Source organism: Miniopterus schreibersii, assembly GCF_964146895.1.
Source record: "Miniopterus schreibersii genome assembly, chromosome: 1".
Classification (NCBI taxonomy): Eukaryota; Metazoa; Chordata; class Mammalia; order Chiroptera; family Miniopteridae; genus Miniopterus; species Miniopterus schreibersii.
In genome coordinates this window covers 158,940,430-158,966,956 of record NC_138101.1, presented here as the reverse complement: position 1 = coordinate 158,966,956, position 26,527 = coordinate 158,940,430, and the positions used below count along the sequence as shown (strand labels likewise).

The 26,527-nt window shown below is 34.1% G+C and overlaps 1 protein-coding gene across 4 annotated transcripts in view; it reads left to right on the top strand.

The window, feature by feature from the left end:
• The window catches only part of VPS13C (vacuolar protein sorting 13 homolog C), a 165,423-nt gene that overhangs the window by 20,287 nt on the left and 118,609 nt on the right, over positions 1 to 26,527 (top strand). For 2 of the 4 annotated variants that reach the window (XM_081137882.1, XM_081137884.1), the window contains exons 6-16: positions 4,320 to 4,382; positions 11,638 to 11,703; positions 11,981 to 12,090; positions 14,684 to 14,743; positions 17,207 to 17,266; positions 18,190 to 18,270; positions 19,514 to 19,571; positions 21,242 to 21,369; positions 22,840 to 22,946; positions 23,642 to 23,813; positions 25,676 to 25,738. In XM_081137882.1, the coding sequence (XP_080994008.1) occupies positions 4,320 to 4,382; positions 11,638 to 11,703; positions 11,981 to 12,090; positions 14,684 to 14,743; positions 17,207 to 17,266; positions 18,190 to 18,270; positions 19,514 to 19,571; positions 21,242 to 21,369; positions 22,840 to 22,946; positions 23,642 to 23,813; positions 25,676 to 25,738 (968 nt within the window). The remainder of the gene's footprint in view (positions 1 to 4,319; positions 4,383 to 11,637; positions 11,704 to 11,980; positions 12,091 to 14,683; positions 14,744 to 17,206; positions 17,267 to 18,189; positions 18,271 to 19,513; positions 19,572 to 21,241; positions 21,370 to 22,839; positions 22,947 to 23,641; positions 23,814 to 25,675; positions 25,739 to 26,527) is intronic. The other 2 variants (XM_081137883.1, XM_081137885.1) reach the window with 1 other exon arrangement.

Sequence of the window (26,527 nt, the reverse complement as noted above, 5' to 3'; positions counted from 1 at the left end):
ATGATTCTAATTCTTTTTGCCTGAAGTGTTTTCTCTTATGCAGAATTATTGATTCTTTACACAAAACTACTAAAATATGTAAAATATAGAGGCAACCTTAATAGAAGAAATAAAAAAGCCTAAAATTTTTTCCCTTTCTTTTTTATACTTAAGCATATTTTGTATTTCTGCTAACCTTGAGAATCTGTATTTTTATGAAAGTTTTTTTTATTCCTATTACTTTTATGTGCCAGATAAAGCAAGGTGGGGATGGTTTTGTTTTATGACAATTCAGTGTGATTATTTTTATTCACTTTTTGTTAATTAGTATGTGGAAATAATGTTATAAAAAATGAGGAGAAAGACTTGAAGAGCAGTAGAATTTCACTTTTTTCCTTAATACAGTTCAAATTAAGTATATATTTTTGGATACATATTTATTTATCAATAAGTACATCAACATATACTTAGATATACTGATATAATGTAATTTATAATATATATTATTAAGTTATATTTTCTCCTTTTAGAAAGAAACAATAAAATCCTCTTTTTTATTTTTATGGAAAGAAGAGATTGCTTAAAAAATATTTTAGTGTCTCCAGTAACCTGTAAGAAAAAGCATGATATAGTAGTCTCCTATTTTAGTAGCTGACAGCTTAATTGACAAAAGGATACCTGCGATTCATTTTGTATTGAGTGCCTATGAGATTTTTACTCCTGGGTCTTCCGTACTTAGGGAACTTATATGTTTGGGTCTGCCAGAGAGGCTATTAAGGATGCTTTGATATTGCTATAGGAGATGAACATCTGTAGTGTTAAAGTTTGTGTAAATAGAATTTAGCACTGTGAGGCTTGTATAATATATAATAATTATATGATAGCTTCTTGGATGTTAAAATTTAGGTTTTATTGGGATAGAACTGAAATTTAGAAAGTGAAACTCAGTTTTAACACTATTATATTAGATTTGTCAGAGATGTTCTGAGTAGATAAGAGAGATGAGTTTAGAATTGAGGAAATATGTTGATAGAGATTGTTTTTCCTTCATGTCAAGAAATACATTTAATTAGCTTGATTGCATGTAAATATTTTTGTCTAGTTTGTATGAATATTGGTCACATCTTCTTTTATAAAGAAGATATTATTCATGTGAATGATAAAAGACAACCTGGCCCCTTGAGATGCCTTGCATTTCACCATTATTAATTATTATTACTTAATTACCATACTTTATTTTTCAGACTTATTATTGTCCCAGTTACTTCTTGATTTTAAAAGCACAAAAGCACCATCCCGTATGTATAGATACTCAGGGGAGAAGAGGAAGTGATTCAGTTCTGAACAGCAGATGATAAAAATGAAAACAAAGTGCTCATGCTGATATGCTCTGAAAAAGATTTTTACTTGATTTGTTTCATTTGGTAAAATAGAATGCTGCTCACTATCATGTGGGAAAAAAGAAAATTGAACTATAACTCTGAGTTTATTTCTGGAGAATTTGTAATTAGAGCAGGAGCCCGTGGCCAGTCACACACCTGTAGGCATGGATTCGGAGAAGCAGAGCCAGGCGACAGCAGCACCGGCTCTCCGGGGCAGTGGCGGCAGGACCAGCGTTAGGGTTTGTGGTGGCAATTTATGTCATTGTGAAAGTAAACTCCTTGATGTTTTTCTTCTTTTATTTCATTGTAGTGAGTTTATTTTCCCTGAAGGGCTGTTATAAAGTAAAGGAAAATATTATTTTCTGTATTTAAAATGTTAAATATATCAAAGTAATATATACACACACTTTATAATCTAATAGTTTTGCCAAAAAGACTTCTGATGAAAAATGTCAGTCTCCATTTCCACCCTTCTCTTCCCCTCAGACACACTCCTTAGAGGGAACTATCATTTTAGAAATGTTAACATTCTGCCATTATCTATTTTATTAATGTAAGGCATTACCTAGGACTTTGTATTATGGTAATCAAGGAATTCATGCCTCTCACCATCTCCTTTCACCCTAAATTCGCTTCCCTGTTTTTTCATAATATGGTTAGATCATAATTTTGGGGCAATTACTAGTTAAAAATTTACATTACTGTGACAGTATAATTATTGTTCACCGAATAGGTCAAATGATGTCCTATGATTATATTTTCATTTTTATTTAACTTTTTGTTTTTTCTTGAATTTGTAAGTGTTTTTTCTATTTGCTTAGCCTTTTATGTAAACTTGCGTTTAATTTTTTTCACATGCTCTTTGAAATCCGTTATATGACTGTCGTTATTTCTAATTGCCCAGACCCATCTGTTGGTTCCCTCCCTGTTCCCCTTTTTCTCATGGAGATCTTCAGTTGAACTGTTTTTTTTTTTTTTCAGTCCTGCTACACAGTTGTCCTCTTGGGACTGGTCTTCATTGCTCTTCTGTGTTTTAATTCATTGTTTCCTGGGTCTCTTGCCTTTTGTTTTTCTATTACTTTGTTTTCTTGGATCCTATTTAATAGATTTTAAGAAAGGATGCACAGGATGTAATCTTTAAAATCCTTTCAAGCCTGAAAGTCTTTGTCTTTTACTTCCACACTGGTTTGATTTGGCAGGAGATAGAAGCCCAGGTTTAAAATTAGAATTTTGAAAGCAGTACCTTTTAGCTTACAGGTACTTTTGAGAAATCTGTTGCTAATCTGCTTGACACGTTGTTGGAAACACAAAAATTAGAAAATCCTTGGATCCTACTGTCCCCAACCTTACATTTTAGTTGGGAAAATAAGACATGCATAATAGTCCCATCAAAGAAATACAGATAGAGTCTTAAGGGTGTTCAGAATGGGCATATGTTTAGCCAAAGAGATCAGGACAGACACTGAAGGTATATATTTCAGCTGGGTCTAAAGCAGGGGTGGGGAATGCCCGGCCCACAGGCTGTCAACAGCCCGTGATATCATTTGGTCTGGCCCTGCTGAGGCCTCTCCAAGGGGAAGCAGTTCCAGACATCATGTTAGGGGTGAGTAATTAAATGTTTGACCAAATATAGCAGGCTAATTTTTAAGTTGATAATTTTGTAAGACCTGAGAATGATGTTATAAATATCCATACTGCCCTTGGCAGAAAAAAGTTTCCCACCCCTGGTCTAAAGGATGAGTATGCAGAAAGGCGAGGGCGTTCTAGTAAGAGGGACAGTGATGGTGGAGAGGTCTAGAGCATGTATGGGAACAGCTAAGAATTTGAGAGTTTGATAGAGATAAGTTAGAAAGCTATGTTTAGGTAAATTTTAAGATATCTGAATGTTATGATTATAATGACAATGATGGCAGCTAACATTTAGTGAGCATTTACTGTTTGCTAGTCACAAAAACGCTTTCTAGGAATTGACTCATTTAATAGTCATAACTCTGTGATACAAAAGCCGTTATTATTCCCATTTAATATTTGAAAAAGCTGCCCGGCCGGGCGTGGCTCAGCGGTTGAGCGTCGACCTAGGATCCAGGCGATCTGGGTTTGATTCCCGGTCAGGGCACATGCCCGGTTGCAGGCTTGATCAATGACTCTCTCATCATTGATGTTTCTATCTCTCTCTCTCCCTCTCCTTTCCTCTCTCTGAAATCAATAAAGATATATTTGAAAAAAAGAAAAAGAAAAAAAGAAAAAGCTGAAAGTTAAATAACTGATAGAGCTAGAATTTGAATTCAGTCTGGCTCTAGCTCCTATATGTTTAATTATGAGTAATGGACATTCATCTAGCCAGTGGGAGAGTCAGTAACTTTTACCTTTTCTTCTTTAAAAATCCGGGCATTGACTTGATCAGAGCTGCTTTAGGAAGGATAAACTTGCTGTGTCTAGGCTGGAATTGGGGGTGAATGGAAGATGGTACTATCTAGCTATCATAGCCCAAATGGATAGAAAGGATTCAGACAGTATATCTAAAGGGAACAGATCAGACTAAAGTAAGGCGACTTCATTTTAGCTGACTCTAAAATTAGTATAAATATGAAAATATTCTGAAAATGGACAAAATGGTAGTCAAAAGGGACCAAAATAAGACTTGCTCTGTTTAAAGATTTGTCAAGTAATTTAATGAGACACTAGCCATAATTGATACTTGTCTGCCTTGCTTAATTTGAAATTATTGTTATAATTTTAATTATTAGGAATTTTTGTTTTAATATTATGAAAATAACTTGTATGTTGAAATAATTAAAATGGTGTCATTGATTTTTCCCTTAGAAATATCGTTTTGGTGTCACTGAATTTTACTTGTTCTGTTACACGACTTCTAATTCTTTGAATTAAGTTTAGACTTATTTTACATGTGAAATCAAAGGTGTTTGCATTTTGGTTATTGCTGCCATGCGGATGCAGGCGCACATTCAGGGGAGTTCATATATGGCTTGGAAAACTTTGTTTACAAGGACATCAAGCCTGGTGGGTATGCATGGTTAATTATATTCAGCTATATAAAATTATATTCTTATCCATGCATGTGCTTTTATTGGAGTCCATTTGATGATGTGCCATCCTTTTAGGAAATATGGAAATGTAATTCATGTTTTTCCCCTTTATCATCATTTCATTTTCCCTACCTTCTATAGTCATGCTGAATGTTCATGGGGTAAAACAAACACAATCCACTGCTCTTGTGAAGCTTACAGTTTGATCTATAGATAACTTAAAAAATTTTTTTCTGACTTTTTAAAAATTGAAATATAATTGAAATACAACATTCTATTAGTTTCAGGTGTACAATGTAGTAACTCAACATTTGTATACACTGCAAAGTTATCACCACAGTAAGTCTAGCCATCATCCGTTACCATACGAAGTTACAAAAATTTTATTTTTCTTGTGAAGAGAACTTTTAAGATTTACTTTCTTTGCAACTTTTAAATTTGCTGTATAGCGCTATTGACTGTGTCACCATGCTGTACATTACATCCCATGACTTACTTGTTTTACACCTGGAAGTTGGTACCTCTTGATCCACTTCATCCATTTCATCCCCAAAGCCCCCTTCCCTATGGCAACCATCAGTATATTCTCTGTATCTATGGTTTTTTTATTCTTTTATCTTTGTAAGATTCTACATATAAGTGAAATCATATTGTATTTGTCTTCCTTTGTTTGAATTTTTTCACTTAGCAAAATACCCACAAGATCTGTTCATGTGGTTGCAAATGGCAAGATTTCATTCTTTTTTTTTTTTTTTTGGTCTGAGTAGTATCCCATTGTGTCTATATACCACATTTTCTCTATCCATTCATCCAGGACATCCAGGACATTTCCTATCCATTCACCATGGATATTTAGGTTGTTCCCATATGTTGGCTATTGTAAATAATGCTACAGTGAGCATATATTGCTTCAAATTAGTGTTGCCTACCCCCCCCCCCCCCCAATAATATCCAGAAGTGGAATTGCTGGGTCTTAATGGTAGTTCTAGTTTTACTTTTTCAAGGAACCTTAATATTGTTTTTTATGTGGTTGCACCAATTTATATTCCAGCCAACTGTGCACAAGGGTTCCCTTTTTTCCACACCTTGTTATTTTTCCACAAAACTTGTTATTTCTTGTCCTTTTGATAATAGCCATTCTGACAGGTGTGAGATACCTCATTGTGGTTTTGCTTTGCATTTTCCTGTTGATTAGTGATGTTGAACATTTTTGCATATGCCTGTTGGCCATCTGTATGTTTTCTTTGGAAAAATGCCTATTCAGATTCTCTGCCCATTTTTTAATTGGATTGTTTATTTTTTTATTATTATTGAGCTGTATGAGTTCTTTAAATATTTTAGATATTAATCCCTTATCAGATAAATGATTTGCAAATGCCTTCTCCCATTTAGTAGGTTGCCTTTTTATTTTGTTGATGGTTTCCTTTGCTCTGTAGAAGCTTTTAAGTTTGATGTAGTCCCATTTATTTATTTTTGCTTTTGTTGCTATTGCCTTTGAAATCAGATTAAAAAAAAAAAAATTGTGAAGAGCAATGTCAAGGAGCTTACCACCTACATTTTCTTCAATGAGTTTTATGGTTTTTGTCTTACATTTAAGTCATTAATCCATTTTGAGATAATTTTTATATCTCAGTGTAAGATAGTGGTCTAGTTTCATTTTTTTGGCATGTGTCTGCCCAGTTTTCCCAGCAAAATTTATTGAAGAGACTGTTTTCTCCCATTGTATATTCTTGCCTTCTTTGTCATAAATTAATTGACCACATAGGTGTGGGTTTATTTCTGGGCTCTCTATTCTGTTTCATTAATCTATGTGTCTGTTTTTATGCCAATACCATATATTTTTACTATATGGCTTTGTAATACAGTTTTAAAGCAGGGAGCATGATGCCTGCAATTTTGTTTTTCTTTCTCAAGATTTCTTTGACTATTTGGGATCTTTTTTGTTTTCATTAAAATTTTAGTAGTGTTTGTTCTATTTCTGTGAAAAATGGCTTTGGAATTTTGATGGGGATTGCATGAAATCTGTAGATTGTGTTGGGTAATATGGACAGTTTTATAATACTAATTTTTCCAGTCCATGATCATGGAATATCTTTTCATTATTTATGTCTACTTCAGTTTCTTTCATCAGTGTCTTATAGTTTTCAGTGCACAGGTCTTTCACTTCCTTGGTTAAATTTATTGCTAGGTATTTTTTTCTTTTTGATGCACTTATAAATGAGATTGTTTAATATCTCTTTTTGGTAGTTCATTGTTAGTGTATAAAAGCACAATAGATTTTTACGTAATGATTTTGTATTCTGCAGCTTTACTGAAGTTGTTTATTCTAATAGTTCTTTAGGTGGAGCCATTGTTTTCTATATGTAAAAACATATCATTGCCAATTAGTGAGTTTTTCTTTTCTTTTTTACAATTTTTTATTTTATGTTATTTTATTTTATTGAATTTATTGGGTTGACACTGGTTAATAAAATTATATGGGTTTCAGGTGTACAATTCTATAATGTATCAACTGTATATTATATTGTGTGTTCACCACCGCAAGTCAAGTCCCCTTCTATCCCCATTTATCCCCCCTATGCCCTCTTCTACCTCCCCCAACCCCCTTCCCCTCTGGTCATCACCATGCTGCTGTCTGTGTCTATGAGTTTTGTTTTTTGCTTAATCCCTTCACCTTTTTCACCCAGCCCGACAACCCCCCTCCCCTCTGACAGCTGTCAGTCTGTTGTCTGTGAGTCTGTTTCTATTTTGTTCGTTAGTTTATTTTGTTCATTAGAGTCTTTATTTTCAGTGTGGATGCCTTTTATTTCTTTGTCATGCCTAATTGCTCTGACTAGGACTTCCAACACTATGCTGAATAAGAGTGAAAGTGGGCATCTTTGTCATGTCCTGGTCTCAGGGAAAAGCTTTCAGCTTTTCACCATTGAGTATGATGTTAGCTGTGGGTTTGTTATATACGGCCTTTATTATGTTGAGGTATATTCTGGCTATACTCAGTTTACTGAGAGTTTTTAAAATCATAAATGGGTGTGGAATTTTGTCGAATGCGTTTTCTGCATCTATTGAAATGATCACACGATTTTTCTCCATTTTGTTAATGTGATGGAACACGTTGATCGACTTGTGGATGTTGAACCGTCCTTTCATGTGTGTATAAATCCCGCTCAGTATGGTGTATTCTTTTAATATATCACTGAAAATGGTTTGTTAATATTTTTTTGAGGATTTTTGCATCTGTGTTCATCAGGGATATTGGTCTGTAATTTTCTTTTTTTGTGTTTGGTGTCTTTGTCTGGTGTTGGTATCAGGGTAATGCTGGCTTTGTAAAATGAGTTTGGGAGCATACGCTCCTTTAAAAATATTTTTTAAAAGAGTTCGAGCAGGATAGGTATTAAATCTTCTTTGAATATTTGGCAGAATTCACCAGTGAAGCAGTCTGGTCTTGGATTTTTGTTTGTTGGGAGTGTTTTGATTACTGATTCAATTTCCTTACAAGTAATTGGTCGATTCAGATTTTCTATTTCTTCATGATACAGTCTTGGAAGATTGTATGTTTTAGCATGAAGATATTATGACTCATTGCCTAATTTTATTGGTTATAATTGGACCATCTTTCTGTGGTCTGCCATGGGCAGTGATATCTAATCCTACTAGGAGTAGCCTGCCTCCAAGGTACAAGTGAATTCCAGTGATTCATTTAAATATATAATAAAATCATTGGACAGTATTGTTTAAAAAAACAACAAAAAACTGACAGAGGTTGCTATAAAAGAAAAGGTACATTAGCCTGGGTAAAAAACTAGACATGGAATATTGATGATTCTGAAATGGGAATAATTTTGTTGATGATGTCTTCACTCACTTGGCTAGTACACATTAGTACTTTATGATCCTTTCATCTTTTACTTTCTAAATATATATTCCTTCTTATTAGATGTCATTTTTAAAATTTTAGAACCATGGTTCTCAAAAAGCCAAAACAATTTCCGTAATAATACTAAGGCATGTTTGCTTTTTCACTGCGCTGACTGGTGCTGATGGTGCAGAGGTAATGCTGAGTAAAATTGCTGTCTGTCTTAGCATGAATCTAGGCAGTGGAACCAAACAGGCCTAGTAGCTATTGTATCGTTGATTCTGTGCACTCACAGTAAAAAACAAAATAAAACTAAACAACCCCCCCCCACCAACTTTACTTAAAAATGCCCTTGATGAAGTAGGAAAATTTTAATAAACTTTAGCTCTTGAGTACATGTGTTTTTAATATTTCATGTGACAAAAGGGGATGTATGCATATACAAACTGAAGTAGGATAATAGTTTCAAGGAAAAGTACTCGTGCAGTTGTTTGTATTGCTAGCTGAACTAGTTTCATTTTTCAAGGAAAACCAATTTACTTGGAAGAATGACTGACCGACTCTTCAGATTTGAGTGTTTGGTAGATACCTCAGTAAAACCAGTTAAAGGAAAACAACTGATAGTGTTCGTTGTCAATCAGAGCTTTGAGCAAAAATTAGAATTGTTGGGAAACTCATACTTGCTACCTTGAGCTTGACAGCTTCCTAGTACTTAAAGACTTTTCTGATGAGATTGTTAGTGATATTAACAAATGTGATTTTTGATATTAAATAATGATTTAATAATGATTTAATATTCAACATTTTGAAGATCTGCATAATTCAATGAAGTATTATTTCCATATTACCAATGCATGATAAAAAATCAGGAATGTGTAAAAGTCCATTAAAAGTGCGAAGTAGACCCTTTGATTTTAATTGGGGTGAAAAATTTATTGATAGAGTTTCAGAATCTAAGGTGAAACTAACCTTTAAGAAACTACCACTTGAGTTTGGGTGTAGTACTTGTAATTACATGAAAAGATGTTTCTTCCTTTTATTATTACATATCAGTAGTTAGATCATATTTTCTTCAAATGCTTCAAGCTAAACAATGTATTTCACCAGATCAGAGACAGAGGCATAATATCTTCTACTAAGCCAGACATTAAAGAGATTTGTAAGAATGTAAAAGCATGTCATTTTTCTCACTACAGCTTTTTGTTTGGCAAATATAGTTATTTTTGATAAATATATGTTACCCATACTGTCACATAATGGTTTTAAAAAATGAGTCAATAATGTTTTTAAAATTTCTCAGTTTTGATTTCCATTATGGAAATATCAAGAGTTATAATCCACACCAATAAAAATATCTTTAAGGTTCTCAAATTTTATGTGTGTTAAAGGGGCCCTGAAACCAAAATATTTGAGACCTGCTTTAGGGAGTGGTTGAGAATCATAAATTTATTATTCATCTGATTAAATAGAACGTTTCTCTAAAGTACTATGTAGCACTCAGACTTTTGAAACTATTCGGAGAGGTTTAAACATGGTGCATTTAAGACTGAGATCAAAGGCGGAACATGGTGCTAGAAAAATGTGAAATCAGAAATATAACAGGGAGGTCAGGTGAGAGGAACGAGTTATGGGAGAATCTAAACCCAGTCAGCTGACCCTCTATCTCTGAAAGCTGTTCTGGCCAAGTGGGATGTTTTCAGGGCTACTCTGACTTTCCTTCTTGTTCCTCTTCAAATGGTTTATCTTCGGGAACTCAGTCTCTTTCTAAATGTTTTATTTATGAATGAAAAAGATTTAGGGACCATCACTATGGCAAAAAATACTGGTAATAGCAAGTCCAGATTCTGTTATATATTTATTAAATGTTTTCTTCTTGAAATTCAGGATTTTATTCTTGTAATCCAGGATTTGGTTCTTAGCTTCTGTAATGGAAGAACAGTTTGCTTTGAAGGCCTGGGGAGCTGGGTGGAGGGGAGCAATGAGGGAAAAAAGGGGAACATCTGTAATACTCTCAACAGTAAAGATAAATTTTAAAAAATATCAAAAAAACAAATTTAAAATTTCAAGCTTAATTTCATGTATTTTTTTTTCAAATATACATAACATTAAAGGGGCTTATGTATTTCATTATAATGTTCAGATGTGCATTTTTGATTCATTTGAACAGTTATATGCTCTGTGCCCAGATATTAGGATAATTCCTATACTAATGAAGCCTGGTGGCAAGACAGTTGTAGAAACACCGCAAACACAGTGTCATCAGTACTTACTGGAAGTCTGATGCAGGGGTTTGGGCCTGGAGCTGCTTGAAATAGCTACAGAAGGCTTCACGTAGGCAGTAGCAGTGGACCTGAGGTTTGGAAGCCTCTTGGGAGTTTGCCTCGTGAAGAAGTTCAGGGAGGGCATGGGAGTTACACATGTAGAGGCATTAGGCATTAGAAAGTCTTGTCTTGGGAAGTATAAATAATATTTCTAAAGTATCCAGTGCAAGGATGAATGTCAGGAGATAGAACAGGATAGGGAGATGGGGTCAGGTCATGAAAGGACCGTTGTGTCATGAAAACACATTTTATTCCAAGGCTGCAGAGAGCTGTTAGAAGAACTTTGAGCAGGGGATTAGCAAGCTGTGTAGTGTTTTAGGAGATAGCAGTGTGGGAGTAGTATAGGACGCGTAGGAGTAGAGTGCAAACTAGAGGCCGGAGACCGTACAGAGACTGCCTCAAGCACAGACTAGAGCTCATGTCTGGTTGCATGTAAAGATTTCTAATTTGGATTATAATTTGGATAGGTTGGGTAATGGCATAAAGCGAGGCAGTGCCAAGTAAGAGGGTTAGATTTCAAAGAAAGTATTAAGCCAGTTTCAATGTATAGTTCAATGTACATTTTATGCCCTTTTTGTTTTATATCCTTAAGTCATTTTTGAGGGAGGCATTTCATCCAGAGGAAGTCATTGTCGGCAACCTGCGCATTCATTACATTTGTGTTCCTTTGTCCCTACTACATGTTCATCAAAAACTTTATCTGAAAGTTTTATATTCTGTCATTATTACATTTCCAATATTTTGGTAACATTGAAATTAAAATTAAACTTTGTGTTGTTGTGAAAAGTCATAACTATTATAAAGGGCATTGTATACAGGTATTTTTACCCAATTTTTGTATAATTGTACCTGCCAGGATATTTTCTAGATTTAAGAAGGTTATTCGTGGACTAAGGGAGGTTTGTTAATTTCCGTTTACACTGAACTAGCAGGTCAGCTTAGAGGGAACGGGGCGAGCCGCGCGGAAGTTGGATGCTCGGAGCCTCTTCTCTCTGCCCTCTTGCCTGCTAACCTGAATCTTATCCTTTTCTCACCAAAATGCTTCCACTGAGAAGGACGCAAGCGCAAAAAGCACAAAAAACATTTTAAGAAACCTTTTAAAGGTCTTGATCGCTCAAAAGGTAGGTAAAAGCGGTTTTTATGCCATGTGTTATTTATACACATTGCCACTTAATTTCTGTCTTCGAAGGTAAAATGAATGTTAGATTATAGTGTAACTTCAAAAATAAGTTTTAAGTTGGAAATGCAGATTAAAATCTAAAGTAAATCTAAAATAAAACAAGGACACTAGAAAAGGCTGTAGTTTTTATGGAGTAGTGCCTTACTATCCTTTGGTCATTGATTATGAGGTCTTTGAGAATTTCACCTCTTAATCTTGTATTTTTCTATTTTTTATAGATAAAGCAAAAGAAGCCAAAAAGGATACATTTTTGGAAAAATTGGCAGCTCAAGTAATTAAAAATGTACAAGTAAAAATCACAGATATTCACATTAAATATGAAGATGATGTAAGTAATTTTAGGTTCCTTAGCTTAGGTTTATATTTAAATGTGTATTTTATATTAATATTGATTTGTCTATATATTGATTATCTATTCCCTGTTTTAAATCCAAGATTGATTTTTTTCTGATGAGTACATTACCATTTTTCCTCTCCTGTGTTAGGCTTTTTTCATGGGACACTTATGAGTGTAAATATATCATAAACCACAATATGCCCCTTTCTACAGCTAACATAAGAGATTTTCGGGTTGTCTTCTGCATTTATTTTGAATTTTGTTTAAGACTTGTACTACTATAACTTTCAGGAACTAATTTTGTTTTTATACTGACAAAAAATTATTCCAAGAGGTGATGAATTATCGATTATAATGGTAGTTGGTAGAGAGGGGACTAAAACCCACGTCACTTGACTGCTTAGTCCCATTGTCTTTATGCTCCATCAGTTTGGATTGAACACCCACCACTACTCATGTGCATGTGCAAGAATATATTTAAAAAACCAAACTTCATTTATAACCAACAGTTTAATATTAGTTGATTAAGAACTATTTTACTGATTTTTATTAATTGATTACTTGATTTTATTAATTTTAGTAAATGTAATAAATACTGCTTTGTTTTAAAGTTTGAAACATATGTAGGAAACCTTGAATTTTTTTATTTACCTAAGAAATTGGAAATATTATTTGGTCTCGTAAAATTGAGTTTACATTCTTTTTGTTTTTAATTTGCTTTAAGTTTCAATCGAATTAAAGCAAAATTGACCTATATAGAATTTAATTCCTTTTTCTGATATGTTTGTTTTGTATCAATGTTCAGTAAAACACACATGTAGTTTTTCTGTTTTAAAATTTTTTTGTTTTTAGTTTTTCAGTATATACCATCTCTAACTTATACTGACTTCATCTTTTGCTTTTATGTAGTAATTAAACTGAATTTTGTTACCAAATAAATGTTTAAAAAACCTAACCACTCATCAGTGCCCTTGTTTAAAACAAACTTAGGAAAATAAAATCTAGTCAACCTTTCATAGAAATGAGAGAATTATTCTTGAAACTAATGGCGTATCCATGAATAAGAACCTCAGTTTGAACTTAAACTAAGCTTTTTTGCTGAGCAAGTACAATTAGAAAAGTACATTATTTCTCTCTGTACTGAAAAGAATACAGAGATGCACAGGAGTGGGATAAATAACATTTATGTTTAAATTGATGTCAGTGACAAAATATACTAAAATCTAAAAGGAAAAGAATTTAAAAATGCAAAGGAATCTCCAGCGTAGTATTCATCTTTTAATGTGATTACCTTAATTGTATCTAGGATAATGGAAAATATAGTATAGGAAGTGGGGGTAGGGAGAGTATAATAATTTATCACAAAGATGCTCATTGGATGATAATAGTTTGTGGGTAGTACATTGGCAACTGAGGGATTGTGTTTTATTGAAGTTCCTTGTGATTAGCTGCAAGTAATTTTGAGCTTGTTATCTGTAGGTATAAAAAGATGAGTGCGGGAATAAAGGAAAATATGTTGCCATAATCACAATATCTCTGATATTTAAAAAAAAGCTCAAAAAGCTATTTGTGCTTGACGGCTGTACCAGATCATGCATATTTCCTATTTGAGAAGGGTTTATGTGACTTAAACTCTGGAGTCGCTATTGGATGATTTAGAACATTGTTTTTTCTCCGTTCTCTTAGTTTCCCTAGTTTTTGTCACAACCAAAAAACTGTGACTTTTGAACATCTTTAAGATGTCTAAAACAATAACCTGGTACACATTGTGGTACAGTTTAAATATTGTGTGTAAATTTAACTTAGGTATTGAAGATCAGAAATAGAACAAAAATTTAACATTGGCAGATTTGGGGTTAAGTGACTAGGGAAAATAAATATTAAGAATCTTGGGCATTGCCTCACCAGGCATGGCTCAGCCGTTGAGTGTCGACCTAGGATCCAGGAGATCGAGGTTCGATTCGTGGTCAGGGCACATGCCCGGGTTGCAGGCTCGATCCCTGGTGGGGGGCGTGCAGGAGGCAGCCGATCAGTGACTCTCTCATCATTGATGTTTCTCTCTCTCTCCCCCCCTCTCCCTTCCTCTCTCTGAAATCAGTAAAGATATATTTAAAAAAAAAAAATGAATCTTGGGCATTTCCTAACAAAGGAAATTTTTGAAGTGTGTAAGAAATTAAAGCTTAAGGAGACAGTTCACATTTCTGTAAAAATCTTAACTGTTTAAAAATAATTTAGTGGCAGTGTTTTTATCTGTGACGCTTTGTTTTATTTATGTATGAAGACCACCTATAATGTTATACAGAAAGAGACTCTTGGTAACTAGACAAGAATCTGTTTAATTGTAGTTAGTGAGTCTTCTTTCTTCTAGTAAGAAAAGAGATTTACTGAGAAAGTATATGAGTTTAATTACTACAAAATATGAATAATCCCAGTCATGTTATTGGCTTTCTTCTCTTTCTTTTCCAGAAACCCATTTGGTTTGTTTGACTTATTTGTAAACTAACTTCCTGTGTTGCTTCTTGTAAAGAGGAACATGGATTCACTCTCACCATCATATTTTAATATCACCTTTCTTCCTTGATAGGTTACTGATCCAAAGAGGCCTCTTTCATTTGGTGTCACACTGGGAGAACTTAGTCTGTTGGTAATGTTGGACTTATTTTAAATATTTGTGGAACCTATAAAATATTATTTCCGAATCACAGGGAGAATTGCCTAAAACCAACTGTTGCTACAAATAGCTGTTTTATTTTTTTGTATAATCTTTCTACAGCTTTTCTAGAAGTTCAAAATTGTTAGTGATGCTATTACTTTCTTTAATTAATTTTGATTTGTCTTTGAATTTAACAAATATCCAATTATCAGTATCAAACATTCTGAAAGAATTAAAAGCTGTCTCTTAACATGTGAAAAAGTAGGGGAAGATAAATTTCTATAGTCATGTTTTCATTCTTGGTTAGGTAAATGGAATTTCCAAATAGTATGTGTCTATATGTATGTGTGTGTATATCACAATGATATATATATATATATATATATATATATATATATATGTAATTTATTTTGATTAAGTATTTTATAAAGCAGTTTGGTTTTTCTCTTCAAGATTTTTAAAGATAGAGAGTGTATATATCCAGGTTAGACTTTTTCCCCCCTATTATGGACGACTAAGTGGTAGGAAACATGTTTTAAAGTTAAGGACAGTGAACAGAAAATTATACTGGGTACATGTTTGCCTTATGATTAGTTATATGTAGGGCCTTAGTAGAGAGAGAAGAGAAAAAAAATGAAAGAGAAGTAGACTGCCAGAGAAACAGAGAAAGGATATGTTGCCATGGAGGCCTTAAGAACGATACATGCATGCAGAGAAGTAGAGATACATAGAGTTGGAGACCAAAGCAGAAACATTAAAGAGCTAGAGGAACAGGAAGGGGAGTCAGGAAGCTAGTGTTTAATACTAGCTTGTCCTCTGCATGTTTCCAAAATGAATTCGAAGTAGCTTTCGATAAAGAATACCTAACCTTTAAAGAGACCAGAATCTGTGTTCTGAAAGGTAGAGAGATAATTGTTCCAGAAATTTTACACTAACAGTCATAAGTGAGCACAGTATTTAACACTGAGCTTCTAGCAGACAAAACAAAAAATATGAAATAGTCCAGTACCTACCATTGACTGATAACAGGCAGGCGCACCGGAGCCTCAGAGCGATGCCTAACTTTCTTAGCATGTGCTCTTGGATTCGCTGTATCTTTGCTCAGAATCTTTATACTGTTTTCTTTGTATTATGCTCTTCCCTTTGTCTGTCTGGCAGTTTATTCAGGTTTTAGTACTTGTACGAGATGTTACTTTGTCGTCTTTCTCATTCCTTTCTTACCTTCCTCTTAGAATTTATCATTCCTTCTTTTATGCTCCTTGTTATATGTGATCAAGGCACCTGTAACGTATTACTGTACTGATTACCATGTTGGTCTCCTGCTATCTAACATTCATTCATTCACTGATGCATTATAAAATAAAATGTGGTACTGATAATATATAGTCCTATATTTTAGTGTTTTTGTGACGATTAAATAAGATAGTTTGTGTAAAGCATTTGGCACATTGGCCGGCTCAGTTGTTTCCTGCTTCAACTACTGCGTTGACTGCTATAACAACAACAAACTTACCTCTTTATGTATCCATACCGTTCCTTTCTTCCATCTTTATGGTAATCTTCCCACCTCAGATCTGGAGCCTGTTTTTCCCTATGTCCTCAGGAGCCGTCCCCCACCCCCTCTTTCCCTCTTCCTTTTTTCTTTCTATCAGTTTCGTTCTTTCCTAAATCTTCAGCTCCTCTCCCTCTTGTCCCTTCCTCCTTCTTCCACCCCACTCCTTTTTGTACGCATTTAAATACATTCAAGTATCTCCTTTACAACAAAATTAAAAAGCCTGTTTTTAACCTTCTCCCACTCCACCAAGGCCCCATCTAACTACCTGCCTTCTCTTCCTCTTCTTTCTAAGGAAACTTTTTGAGAGAATTTTCCACCTTTGCTATCTTTCTTTCCCTGCCTCCTGCTGACTCCCTACCCATTGTACTCTGACTGTTTCTCCACTGAAACTGTCCTTAACAAGTTCGTCAGTAATTCCCTGGCTACCAAATAAGTTTAATTTAGTTTATTTCGTGCCAGCATTTGGTATTGCTGACCATGCTGATTTTCTGGAAACATGGTCATGTTATGATTTCTATATTCTCCAGGTTTTCTTCCTGCTTTGAAATAATTATTTATTTGATTTTTTTTAAAGAATGTGGACCTTTTTCAATAGCTTATAAGTGAGCTCTCTGTTTTTATTCATATCCAATTCCTTCCACACTTTAGACAGATGGTAGGTCAATAATTATTTTCTGGGTGAATTAACTCATTTAAATTAGAACCTCCTCAATTCTATTTTCACTGTTCCTCCTTTGATTTCATCATAAAGATATGTAAAGAAACAGAGTGCTAACAGTAGCCAGCATTAGCTATATATGTGTTTTCTTCCTAAGGTATTTTGTTATATTTACAAATGTTAGAGTACTATTTTGAAATATATATACTTCATTTCACAGTTAATTCTTTTTTTCTTTTAGACTGCAAATGAACACTGGACTCCGTGTATATTAAATGAAGCAGAAAAAATTATATACAAGGTATTAGACTAGATTAAAAATGTCTTGATTTTCCTAGGTACAAACACTTAATGTATTTTTTTTTTAAATTTATCTTTATTGTTGAAAGTATTACAGTGTCTCCCCTGCCACTGATCCCCTCCACCCCACTCCCACCTTAATGTATTTTCTTAAAGAAACTTTGATGGAGCAGAATGTGCCATTGGCGTGTGAGTTAAATGTTTGGGGTCTAGTTTTGGCATTGCTACTTACTGTGACCTTCTAGAACCACTTACCTATTTTGAGGTTTAGATTCTTCACCTAACATGTAAAGAAACTGGATGAAATGAACACATCCCAGATTGTATTTTATGGAGCATTAAATAATTTAGATACTATTCAATTTGTAGAAAAATATTCTGTAGTCAAGTAAGGTTACTGACTAAAGTATTAAGCTATACATAGTTAAACAGGTATGTTTAATTTTGTTTTAAACTACAGAACTTCACAATACTTTAAATATACTAATAAACATTGTGAACATCCAAGAGGGATACTTAGTATGCAGCTTTCCCCACTTCGTTGGTTATAGAATCCTGTCCCCTCACTCCTCCCACAAAACGGCCATTCCTACCTACCAGAGGAATCATATTTTTTTTTTTATATAGCAGAACATATACAGGGTCTGTTAAATACCAAATTCTCAATAAATATTTGATGATTGAATGAATGAATTCCCTTGGAAATAGTGTTCCTGGAAGCAAATTTAGCAAATGCTGGGTTAATAATAAAGTCTGTGAATAACATGCATATATTTTCCCCCATTTTTGCATTATTTTCTTTCCTTTATCAGTTCAAAATGGCAATTGGATAATTTTGGGATATTGAACATGAGAATAATCTTTTAATATTGATTCATAATTTCACTCTTAGTTGCTTGACCTCTTTCAAACTTTCTTTTATAGCTTATCCGACTTGATAGCCTTAGTGCCTACTGGAATGTAAACTGCAGCATGTCTTACCAGAAATCACGGGAACAGATCTTGGTAATTTTTTTTTATCTGGAAGAGCTGACTACACCTACTATATTTGTTTAACATAAGAGATCCCTAATGAGAACAGGATGTCAGTCTTTTGTTAAAGTTGTATATAATTAAATCAGAAGTGTAAAACACAGTTTTTGGTATCCACTCTGTCTTTTAAAAAAGTACTTTTGTTTTTGAAGATCTTTGTGAACTCATTCGGTTAGTGAGATGAGAACCTATACTATTGAATCAAAACTGCACTTAGGGTTTTTTGACACTCTCATTTTGATAGCATCTGGTTACATCATGGTGTTTTATATGAGAATGATTACTTGAAGAGTACTGTAAAGAAAGATGATATCTTTCAGATCTAAAGAATATATTCTTAGCCCTGGCCAGTGTGGCTCAGTTGGTTGGGTGTTGTCCTGTGAACTGAAAGGTTACTGGTTCAATTCCCCGTCTGGGCACATGCCAATAGGGGGTGTGGGAGGCAGCCATAGGATGGATGTTTCACTCTCATATTGATGTTTCTATCTCTCTCTTCCCCTCTCTCCCCCTCTCTCCCTCTCGCCTTCTCCCTCTTCAAAGAAAATCTTAAAAAGAAATTCTTAGCTAATGTTTTAGGCATTTGTGATAATAATTTCCTGAATAGTGAAAGATTAATTTACAACTTCAGTGTGCTAAGCCAGTCTTAGTCTTGTTTACTTACTTAGAGGAGAAAAGAAGAACAGTTGAATTTTGGAACTGAATTAATTCTAAGGTTCTATCTATTATTTCTCATATGCTGTAGCACAAATAATTTGCCTTTGTCTAGAAATTGTTTGAGATCCCAGTTCATGGATGTTTATATAGATATATGTATATTTTAAAGTCACAATGTTATAATGTTTCTAGATATTTAGAATTAACAATTTTTTTCTTCTGTGTTTTATTGTAAAGGAATATATCTGGCGATAATGTTTAGTGTTTTTTTAATGGATTACTATGGAGAACACAATGTTTTAATGTTTCTAGATATTTAGAGTTTAAAAAATTATCTGCTTCTCTATTTTAGTTTAAAGAAATATAGCTGTAAATAATGTTCAGGTTTTTTTGTTGTTTTTTTTTAATGCATTAGTAATCACAAAGAGGGAAATAAAGATACTGATTTAAGACCAAGTATTTTTTTTTTTGGTATGTGTGTACAGATTTTGTACTGATTTTTTTGGCTGAATATGTGTGTATTTCATTTTTAATTTTCATATAATTCAAATTTTTTGTTTAGGATCATCTGAAAAGTGAAATTCTTACTAGTAATGATATACTCCCAAAACATCAATATAGTAAGTAATGGTTAAAGTTTATTTCATGTAATAGGAAGCCTGGAATTAAATACTTCATTGATAAAATTACTTTGACAAAGTATTAATTTTATGATATGGCATATTTGGATTATAATTATTTAGGAATAGATTATAACATGCACACTGCTGGTGAGTAAGAGAGAGAAGGACAGTGTGGCTGTAGTTCACCCCCAACAGCTAACCCCTTTTGACCTCCATATTTCCTTCTTACCTTGTTACTTTCTGTGTTTTAGGAATTAGGTTTGCTTTGCTTTGCTCTGCTTACTAACTAGCTCTCTGAGATCTTGGTTTTCAGGTCACCCCTAGCATGTCACTCATTGTTGCAGTGTTAAGACAAATCAACCACGTTAGAGACTTTTTTATATGAGTTTTTCTTGGTAGCCTTGTCTTTCTTTATTTAAAAATCGATCTCTAACAAATCTGCCTGCTTATCTATTTATCTCATCTGTTTTCTCCATTTTTGCTTAATTGTAAAGAAGCCGTTAGTTTGTTTGTACCCTTTATGTTCATCCTCAGCTGCGATGCCGTGTTCTTTGCACTCCCTGTCACCCTGGCTCACATTGGTTTCTTCTCATTCTTTTATAGCTGTTGCTGCTGTCAGAGAGTTGATACTTTCTCTTTACGTTCATTGGCCTCTCTATTCAATGCCAACAGAGTTTTCACATGCTGCTCCTTGTGAAAGAATTTTTCTCATGAAAGAACTAGTTCAGAAAGTTCTACAACTTCATTTTTAGGCATCTTTCGCTTATAAATAACCTCTAAATTAGTTGAAATTTTATATTATCATGCAAACTGTAAATACTATATAAGGTATTACAATTAATATAATTTTAATACTATTCATAGTTAAAATTTGTCACTTTACTTTGCTCTATTATCTTCCCTAATACACCTTTTCATACTGCTTCTCAACTTCACATATTTTCTTTAGTTTATTCTAAGAATATATGTAATGATGGTTTTGAAAATTGTAAAAGAATAAGCAATTTTTTTTGGGTAGTATGAATTTTATTCATGGTTCTGTTCCTAAATTCTGCCAGTGATTAAATAAGACAGAAATTAACCAAATTTTATTTCCTACCGCCCAGCCCGAGTAGCTCAGTTGGTTGTGCACCAAAAGGTTGCCAGTTTGATCCCTGGTCGGGGCATGTACAGAAGGCAACTGATTGATGTTTCTTTCTCACATCGTTTTCTCTCTCTCTCTCTCTCTCTCTCTCTCTCTCAATTTCTCTCCTCCTTCCCCTCTCTAAGCATGTCCTCAGGTGAGGATTAAACAAAATATTTGTTTCCTACCTTGTATTAGTATTTTAAATGAGTAATAAAATCATTAACTATCTTGTAGCAAGGAAGAGAAGCCTAATTTTACACAGAGTGTGACTGACCAAGAGCAGATTGTCTGTATTTTGTACATTTCTTACTTAGAAGCATAGGAACCCAATTTCCTTTTTGGGGATTCCACTTTAACCATTGAGCTTGACAATTGATATTATGCAGATAAATAGATGCTTAAATATTTCTTGGTAGTTCTTTTTAACATATTTTTAACCATTTTTCTTTACTTTCAGAGTAACAGTGTTCTTATAATTATTTACAGTTGTTCATATGTAGGAGCATATAAAGGCATCTTACTACTTCTCCTGTGTTCTCAGTTTTCCAGCCAATATCAGCTTCTGCAAAACTTTACATGAATCCTTATGCAGAAACAGAGCTCAAAACACCCAAACTTGATTGGAACATAGAAGTACAAAATATTGCTATTGAACTGAGCAAACCTCAGGTAAGATTCATTTGGACGTTTCTAACTTTGATGTACCTTGAACCTGACTGCTTTTGTCCGTTGCGATTATTTCTTTCCAGTGTTCTGATGGTGTGTTTCGTTTGTTATGTGAGATTTAACTCCTAAAACTAGATGGACTATACATGTTTTTTAGAAAGAAAGTATATATCAAATTTAAGAAATAGTTTCATTTTATCTGATTTTTTGTCTTATTGGTGGAGAATCTTACCAAATTATAGTAAATGACATTATTTCCACTTAATTCCCAATTGTTGATAGAGATTTTAATATTTTTTTCCTTCCTCAGGTTGTAATAGCAGACACTTATATTCAATATTGTTTACTTATTTTTTAGAACAGCTATGTTGGCAGCTTTTATTTTTTTACTTGTTTTCTCAAGTTTGGTTATATGCCCAGGGAGTTTGGATAACAGACCTAGAAAATTGGAAGTGAAAGGAGTACAGGGATTTATTTATAACTAATTGAGCGTTTAGCCAGTGTAGTGTATTAAAAATACAATGCAAGTTATATGTGTAACTTTAAATTTTCTAGTAGCTACATTAGCTAAGTAAGAAGAAAAGACGAAATGATTTAGCCCGGCCGGGCGTGGCTCAGCGGTTGAGCGTCGACCTAGGATCCAGGCGATCGGGGTTCGATTCCCGGTCAGGGCACATGACCGGTTGCGGGCTTGATCAATGACTCTCTCATCATTGATGTTTCTGTCTCTCTCTCTCTCTCCCTCTCCTCTCCTCTCCTCTCCTCTCTCTGAAATCAATAAAGATATATTTTTAAAAAAAAAGATGAAATGATTTAAAATTATTAACATTTTATTTAACCTATCTAGAATATTAAATTTTTTTAAAAAAACATTGTCTTTGTTGATTTTAGAGAGAGGAAGGGAGAGGCGGGGAGAGAGAGAGAGAAACATCAATGATGAGAGTCATTGATCGACTGGCTCCTGCACGCCCCCTACTGGGGATCAAGCCCGCAACCTGGGCATGTGCCTTGATAGGAATCGAACTGTGATCTCCTGTATCCTAGGTAGATGCTCAACTGCTGAGCCGCACAGGTTGGGCAAGAATATTATCGTTTTAACAGGTATTCAATATAAAAAATTGTTAAGATACTTTACATCCTTTTTTTTCCTAAGTCTTTGAAATCTGAGGTATATTTTACACTTACAATACATTTAAGTTCAGACTATCCACATTTTATTTGCTTACTAGCCATATGGTAACCCTTGGGCAGAAATGCATTGTGAAAAATAAAGAGGAAGAAGCTAGACTTCCCCCTTTCTTTATCTTACCTACAGCCATGTTACGTGTGTGGGTTTTCCTCTATTTGAGCTATAGCCAGATGCACTGATTTGTTGTATTGGTGATCAGAAGGGAGATTGAGTAGCTTTATCTTACTTTAGTGTTTATTCATGTGTGCAGTCTAATCAGTGTAACTTTGCTTTTGTCTTAATAGTACTTAAGTATGATTGACTTTTTGGAGTCAGTGGATTACATGGTTAGAAATGCCCCTTACAGGAAATATAAACCTTGTTTGCCACTTCATACCAATGGTCGACAATGGTAAGTTAGAATTTGTGTCTTGTTTTGTTTTGTTTTCAATAAGACACATCCTGCTGGATTAATTTACCTTCCTCCTGACAGTGAAAATATTTAAAGGCATGAACAACTGTCTTTTTAAATTGTAACAGTATTCTTAAAGGGAAAATATAATAATACTTTCAATAAAAAGAAACATTATTTTTTTAAAAAAGGAACATAATCATATAGTTAGGGACTGTCAGAGTTATGGTACCTTTAAAACCATGTAATGAAGCCACTTTTTTATATAAATGAGAGGGGTATCTTTTATATTATGTCCTTGTTACTTTTTTTTCAAAAACACATTCTGTTGTACTAATCCCAGATTATTTCCAAATTCTTAATTTAGTATTCAAGACTTTGAACATTTTTTGGTCTTAATGCCCTTTAGTCATCCACATGGACTCAATGTTATAACCATATTGGATGCTATTAATTTTGCACAACATGTCATTTTGTGTCTTTATGATTTTGCTTTGGTAAAGTGGTTTGTTTGTTTCATAACCTATTTAAGTCAGAGAATTATACTGGGGAATTGAAACATTATTGCTGAGCTCTTACGGGAAAACGGTTAATAACAGAAAGTGTAACAGGTTAGGTCTAAAAGTCAAAGCTATCTTCCTGCTTTTTCTTAAACCTTTATTTTCAGATGTGCATTAAAAAAAATTGATTTGCAGGTGGAAATATGCAATTGATTCTGTTCTTGAAGTCCATATAAGAAGGCATACACAGATGTGGTCATGGAGTAACATTAAAAAGCACAGGCAGTTGCTCAAGAGTTATAAAAGTGTCTACAAAAACAAGCTAACCCAGACTAAAGTCCCAGAAGAAATACAGAAACAAATTCAGGTATATCTTGCATATATTGGTGAAAGGTATTATTTGTTAAATCATCCTTTAATGTTAATTCTTCTAAATTAATTTGAATTAAAATATAATTTTAGAAAGAATAGTGCTGATCTCTTTCTGAGAGAATTTTATGGGGAAATGCACAGTACTTTTTTCCAGTTTTTTTCTTCTTTAAAAACTTTTCCCACTCATCCTAATATCAGATAAAATGAGTTTACTGTAAATTATTTGGAGAGATATGTTTGGTATTTATAATAATGTTTAGAAAATCAATATTAGAGCTGTTTATTATTAGCTAGATGTATATTATTAGGTTTGCTAGTGGCTTCTTAAAAAGAGTTCAAATTATTATCTATAAAAAACAGTTCTTATTCTCAAGATAGGAAGAGTCTTATTTATCCCCTTTTGAAATGTAGAAAACACCATACTGAATATATAATTTGCTTAATATCATCTGATCTTGATTATATAACTTTCTCCCACAAATTCATAATGTAAAGAATTGAATTCCTGTTGTTATGAAGTATAGGACAATCACCAGTATTGTATATTAGAAAGCGCATTAGGTTTCTTAACATTTCGTCTTATGTTGTCCTGTGTAAACTGGAAACAGTATCTGTTTTATGGAGTTGTGAGGTATGCATGAGACAGCTCACAGAGCACCTGCCGCAAGGGCTAGTGGGACATACTAGATTCCTCTTACATACTTTTTGTTTTTAATCCTTACCCAAGGATATATATTTTTTAAATTATGTTTTATTTTTATTGTTGATATTACAGCCGTCCCCCATTCTCTCCCTTTGCCCCCTCCACCCAGACCTGCCCTCCCCCCTCTCTGGCCCTCACCACACTGCTGTCTGGGTTCATGGTCAGTGCATGTGTGCTCTTCGGCTGTCCTCTCCACCCTCTTTCATCCTGTGCGCCCCCCCCATGTCCCCTCTGACAGCTGTCAGGCCCTGGTTCCGTTTTGTTTGGACTACTCTGCGGCTGTAAAAAGGAAGGAACTCTCACCTTTTATGACAGCATGGATGGGCCTGGAGAGTATTATGCTAAGTGGAATAAACCAGTCAGAGAAAGACTAGTACCATGTGATCTCACTTATATGTGGAATCTAATGAATCTGAGGTTATGCTTTTATTGATTTTAGAGAGCGAGGAAGGGGAAGAGAGAGAGATGGGGGAGGGGGGCGGAGGTAGAGAGGGAGGGAGGAAAAGGAAGTCAAGGGAAAGCCAAACATGGGTGTGAGAGAAACATCGATCGGTTGCCTCCCAGACTCGTCCCAGCGGATTGAACTCGAAACCTAGGTATGTGCCCTGACTGGTAATTGAACTCGTAACCTTTTTAGTGAATGGGACGATGCTCCAGCCAACTGAGCCATCCAGGCTCCTCTTACATACTTTTATGTAAATTCCCCAAATCAGCTTCTTCTTTAGATTACTTGTGATTTGCAGAGTTTTACATTTAAAAATTTTGTGTTTTATAATGGTGCCTTTAGTACAATGGTTATAAAATAATATAGATTAGAGGGAGTCAGAAGTAAGACCTATAGGATAATACATAATACAAGTCCCCTTTCTAGATAGTCTTGTTTCCATTTGCATATATGACTACCTGTGTATTGTAATGGTCTCATTAAAATTCTTATTTCCATATTTAATGATGATTCACTTTCTTGGAAAACTTATTTCTTATTTTGAAAACGTTAAAAATGTAAAAGTCAAGTGCATGTTGAAATTTATACTTAAACTTTAATTAGATCACAAATACTGTTTGTTCATGGACTAACAAGTAAGCGTGGATGTCATAGAAGAAAAAAATACTCTTTCTCTCTAGTGATCATTTTCCTTGTCTTTATTTTATAGGATTTGGAGAAGACTCTAGATGTTTTTAACATTGTTTTAGCAAGGCAGCAAGCACAAGTTGAGGTAATTATTTTTATTAGCTGATTTTATGTTTTGAACATGTTATTACTACTCCTTTAAACCTAGGATCAAGAAATCTAAGTTTCATGGGGTGTTGTTGAGATTTGTTCAGTTGAGTGAGAATAAAGGTTGAGTTTTAACAGCTTCATTTTGTCTCAGGAAAATAATTGAAATACGGGGGGTGGGGAAAGGTGACATTAAGGAGAAAAATTTTAAAATAGAAAATTTGAACTCCCCCCAAAAGAAGGTAAATAAAAGTCACCCTTTATTCTCGCAACACAGAATGCTGTTAACATTCTACCTACAGACTCCTAGGGTTTCTCCCATGCCTGTGCGCCGACCTCCTTTTGCTGCTTCTCTCCCATTTCTTTCACTTTATCTTTGCTTTGTTTTCTCTTCCCTCCATTCCTTCCTCCTTGGCTTCACTGATCTTTTTTCTTCCCTTTCTCCCTCCTCTCTCTCTCTCTTCTTCTCTTCCTTCCTTTCTTTTCTTTTTTCCAAAATGGGAATCAATCTGTTTATAATGTTTCATAATTGCTGTCTTATCCCACTTGGCACCTTGTTTGCACTGTTCCTTGTTACTTCTGTTATTCTGTAACATGACTTTGTTTTGGTATTTAAAAAACGAATTACAAGTGTAATACAACTCATTATACAAAAGTTTGAGGATATAGGTCCACAGAAAAAGAAAATAGAAATACCCATTATGTCACACAGCAAAGATAACCATCGTTAATACATTTCTGTATATTGTTTTAGACTTTTTTTATGCTGATAGAACTCTGTACACAT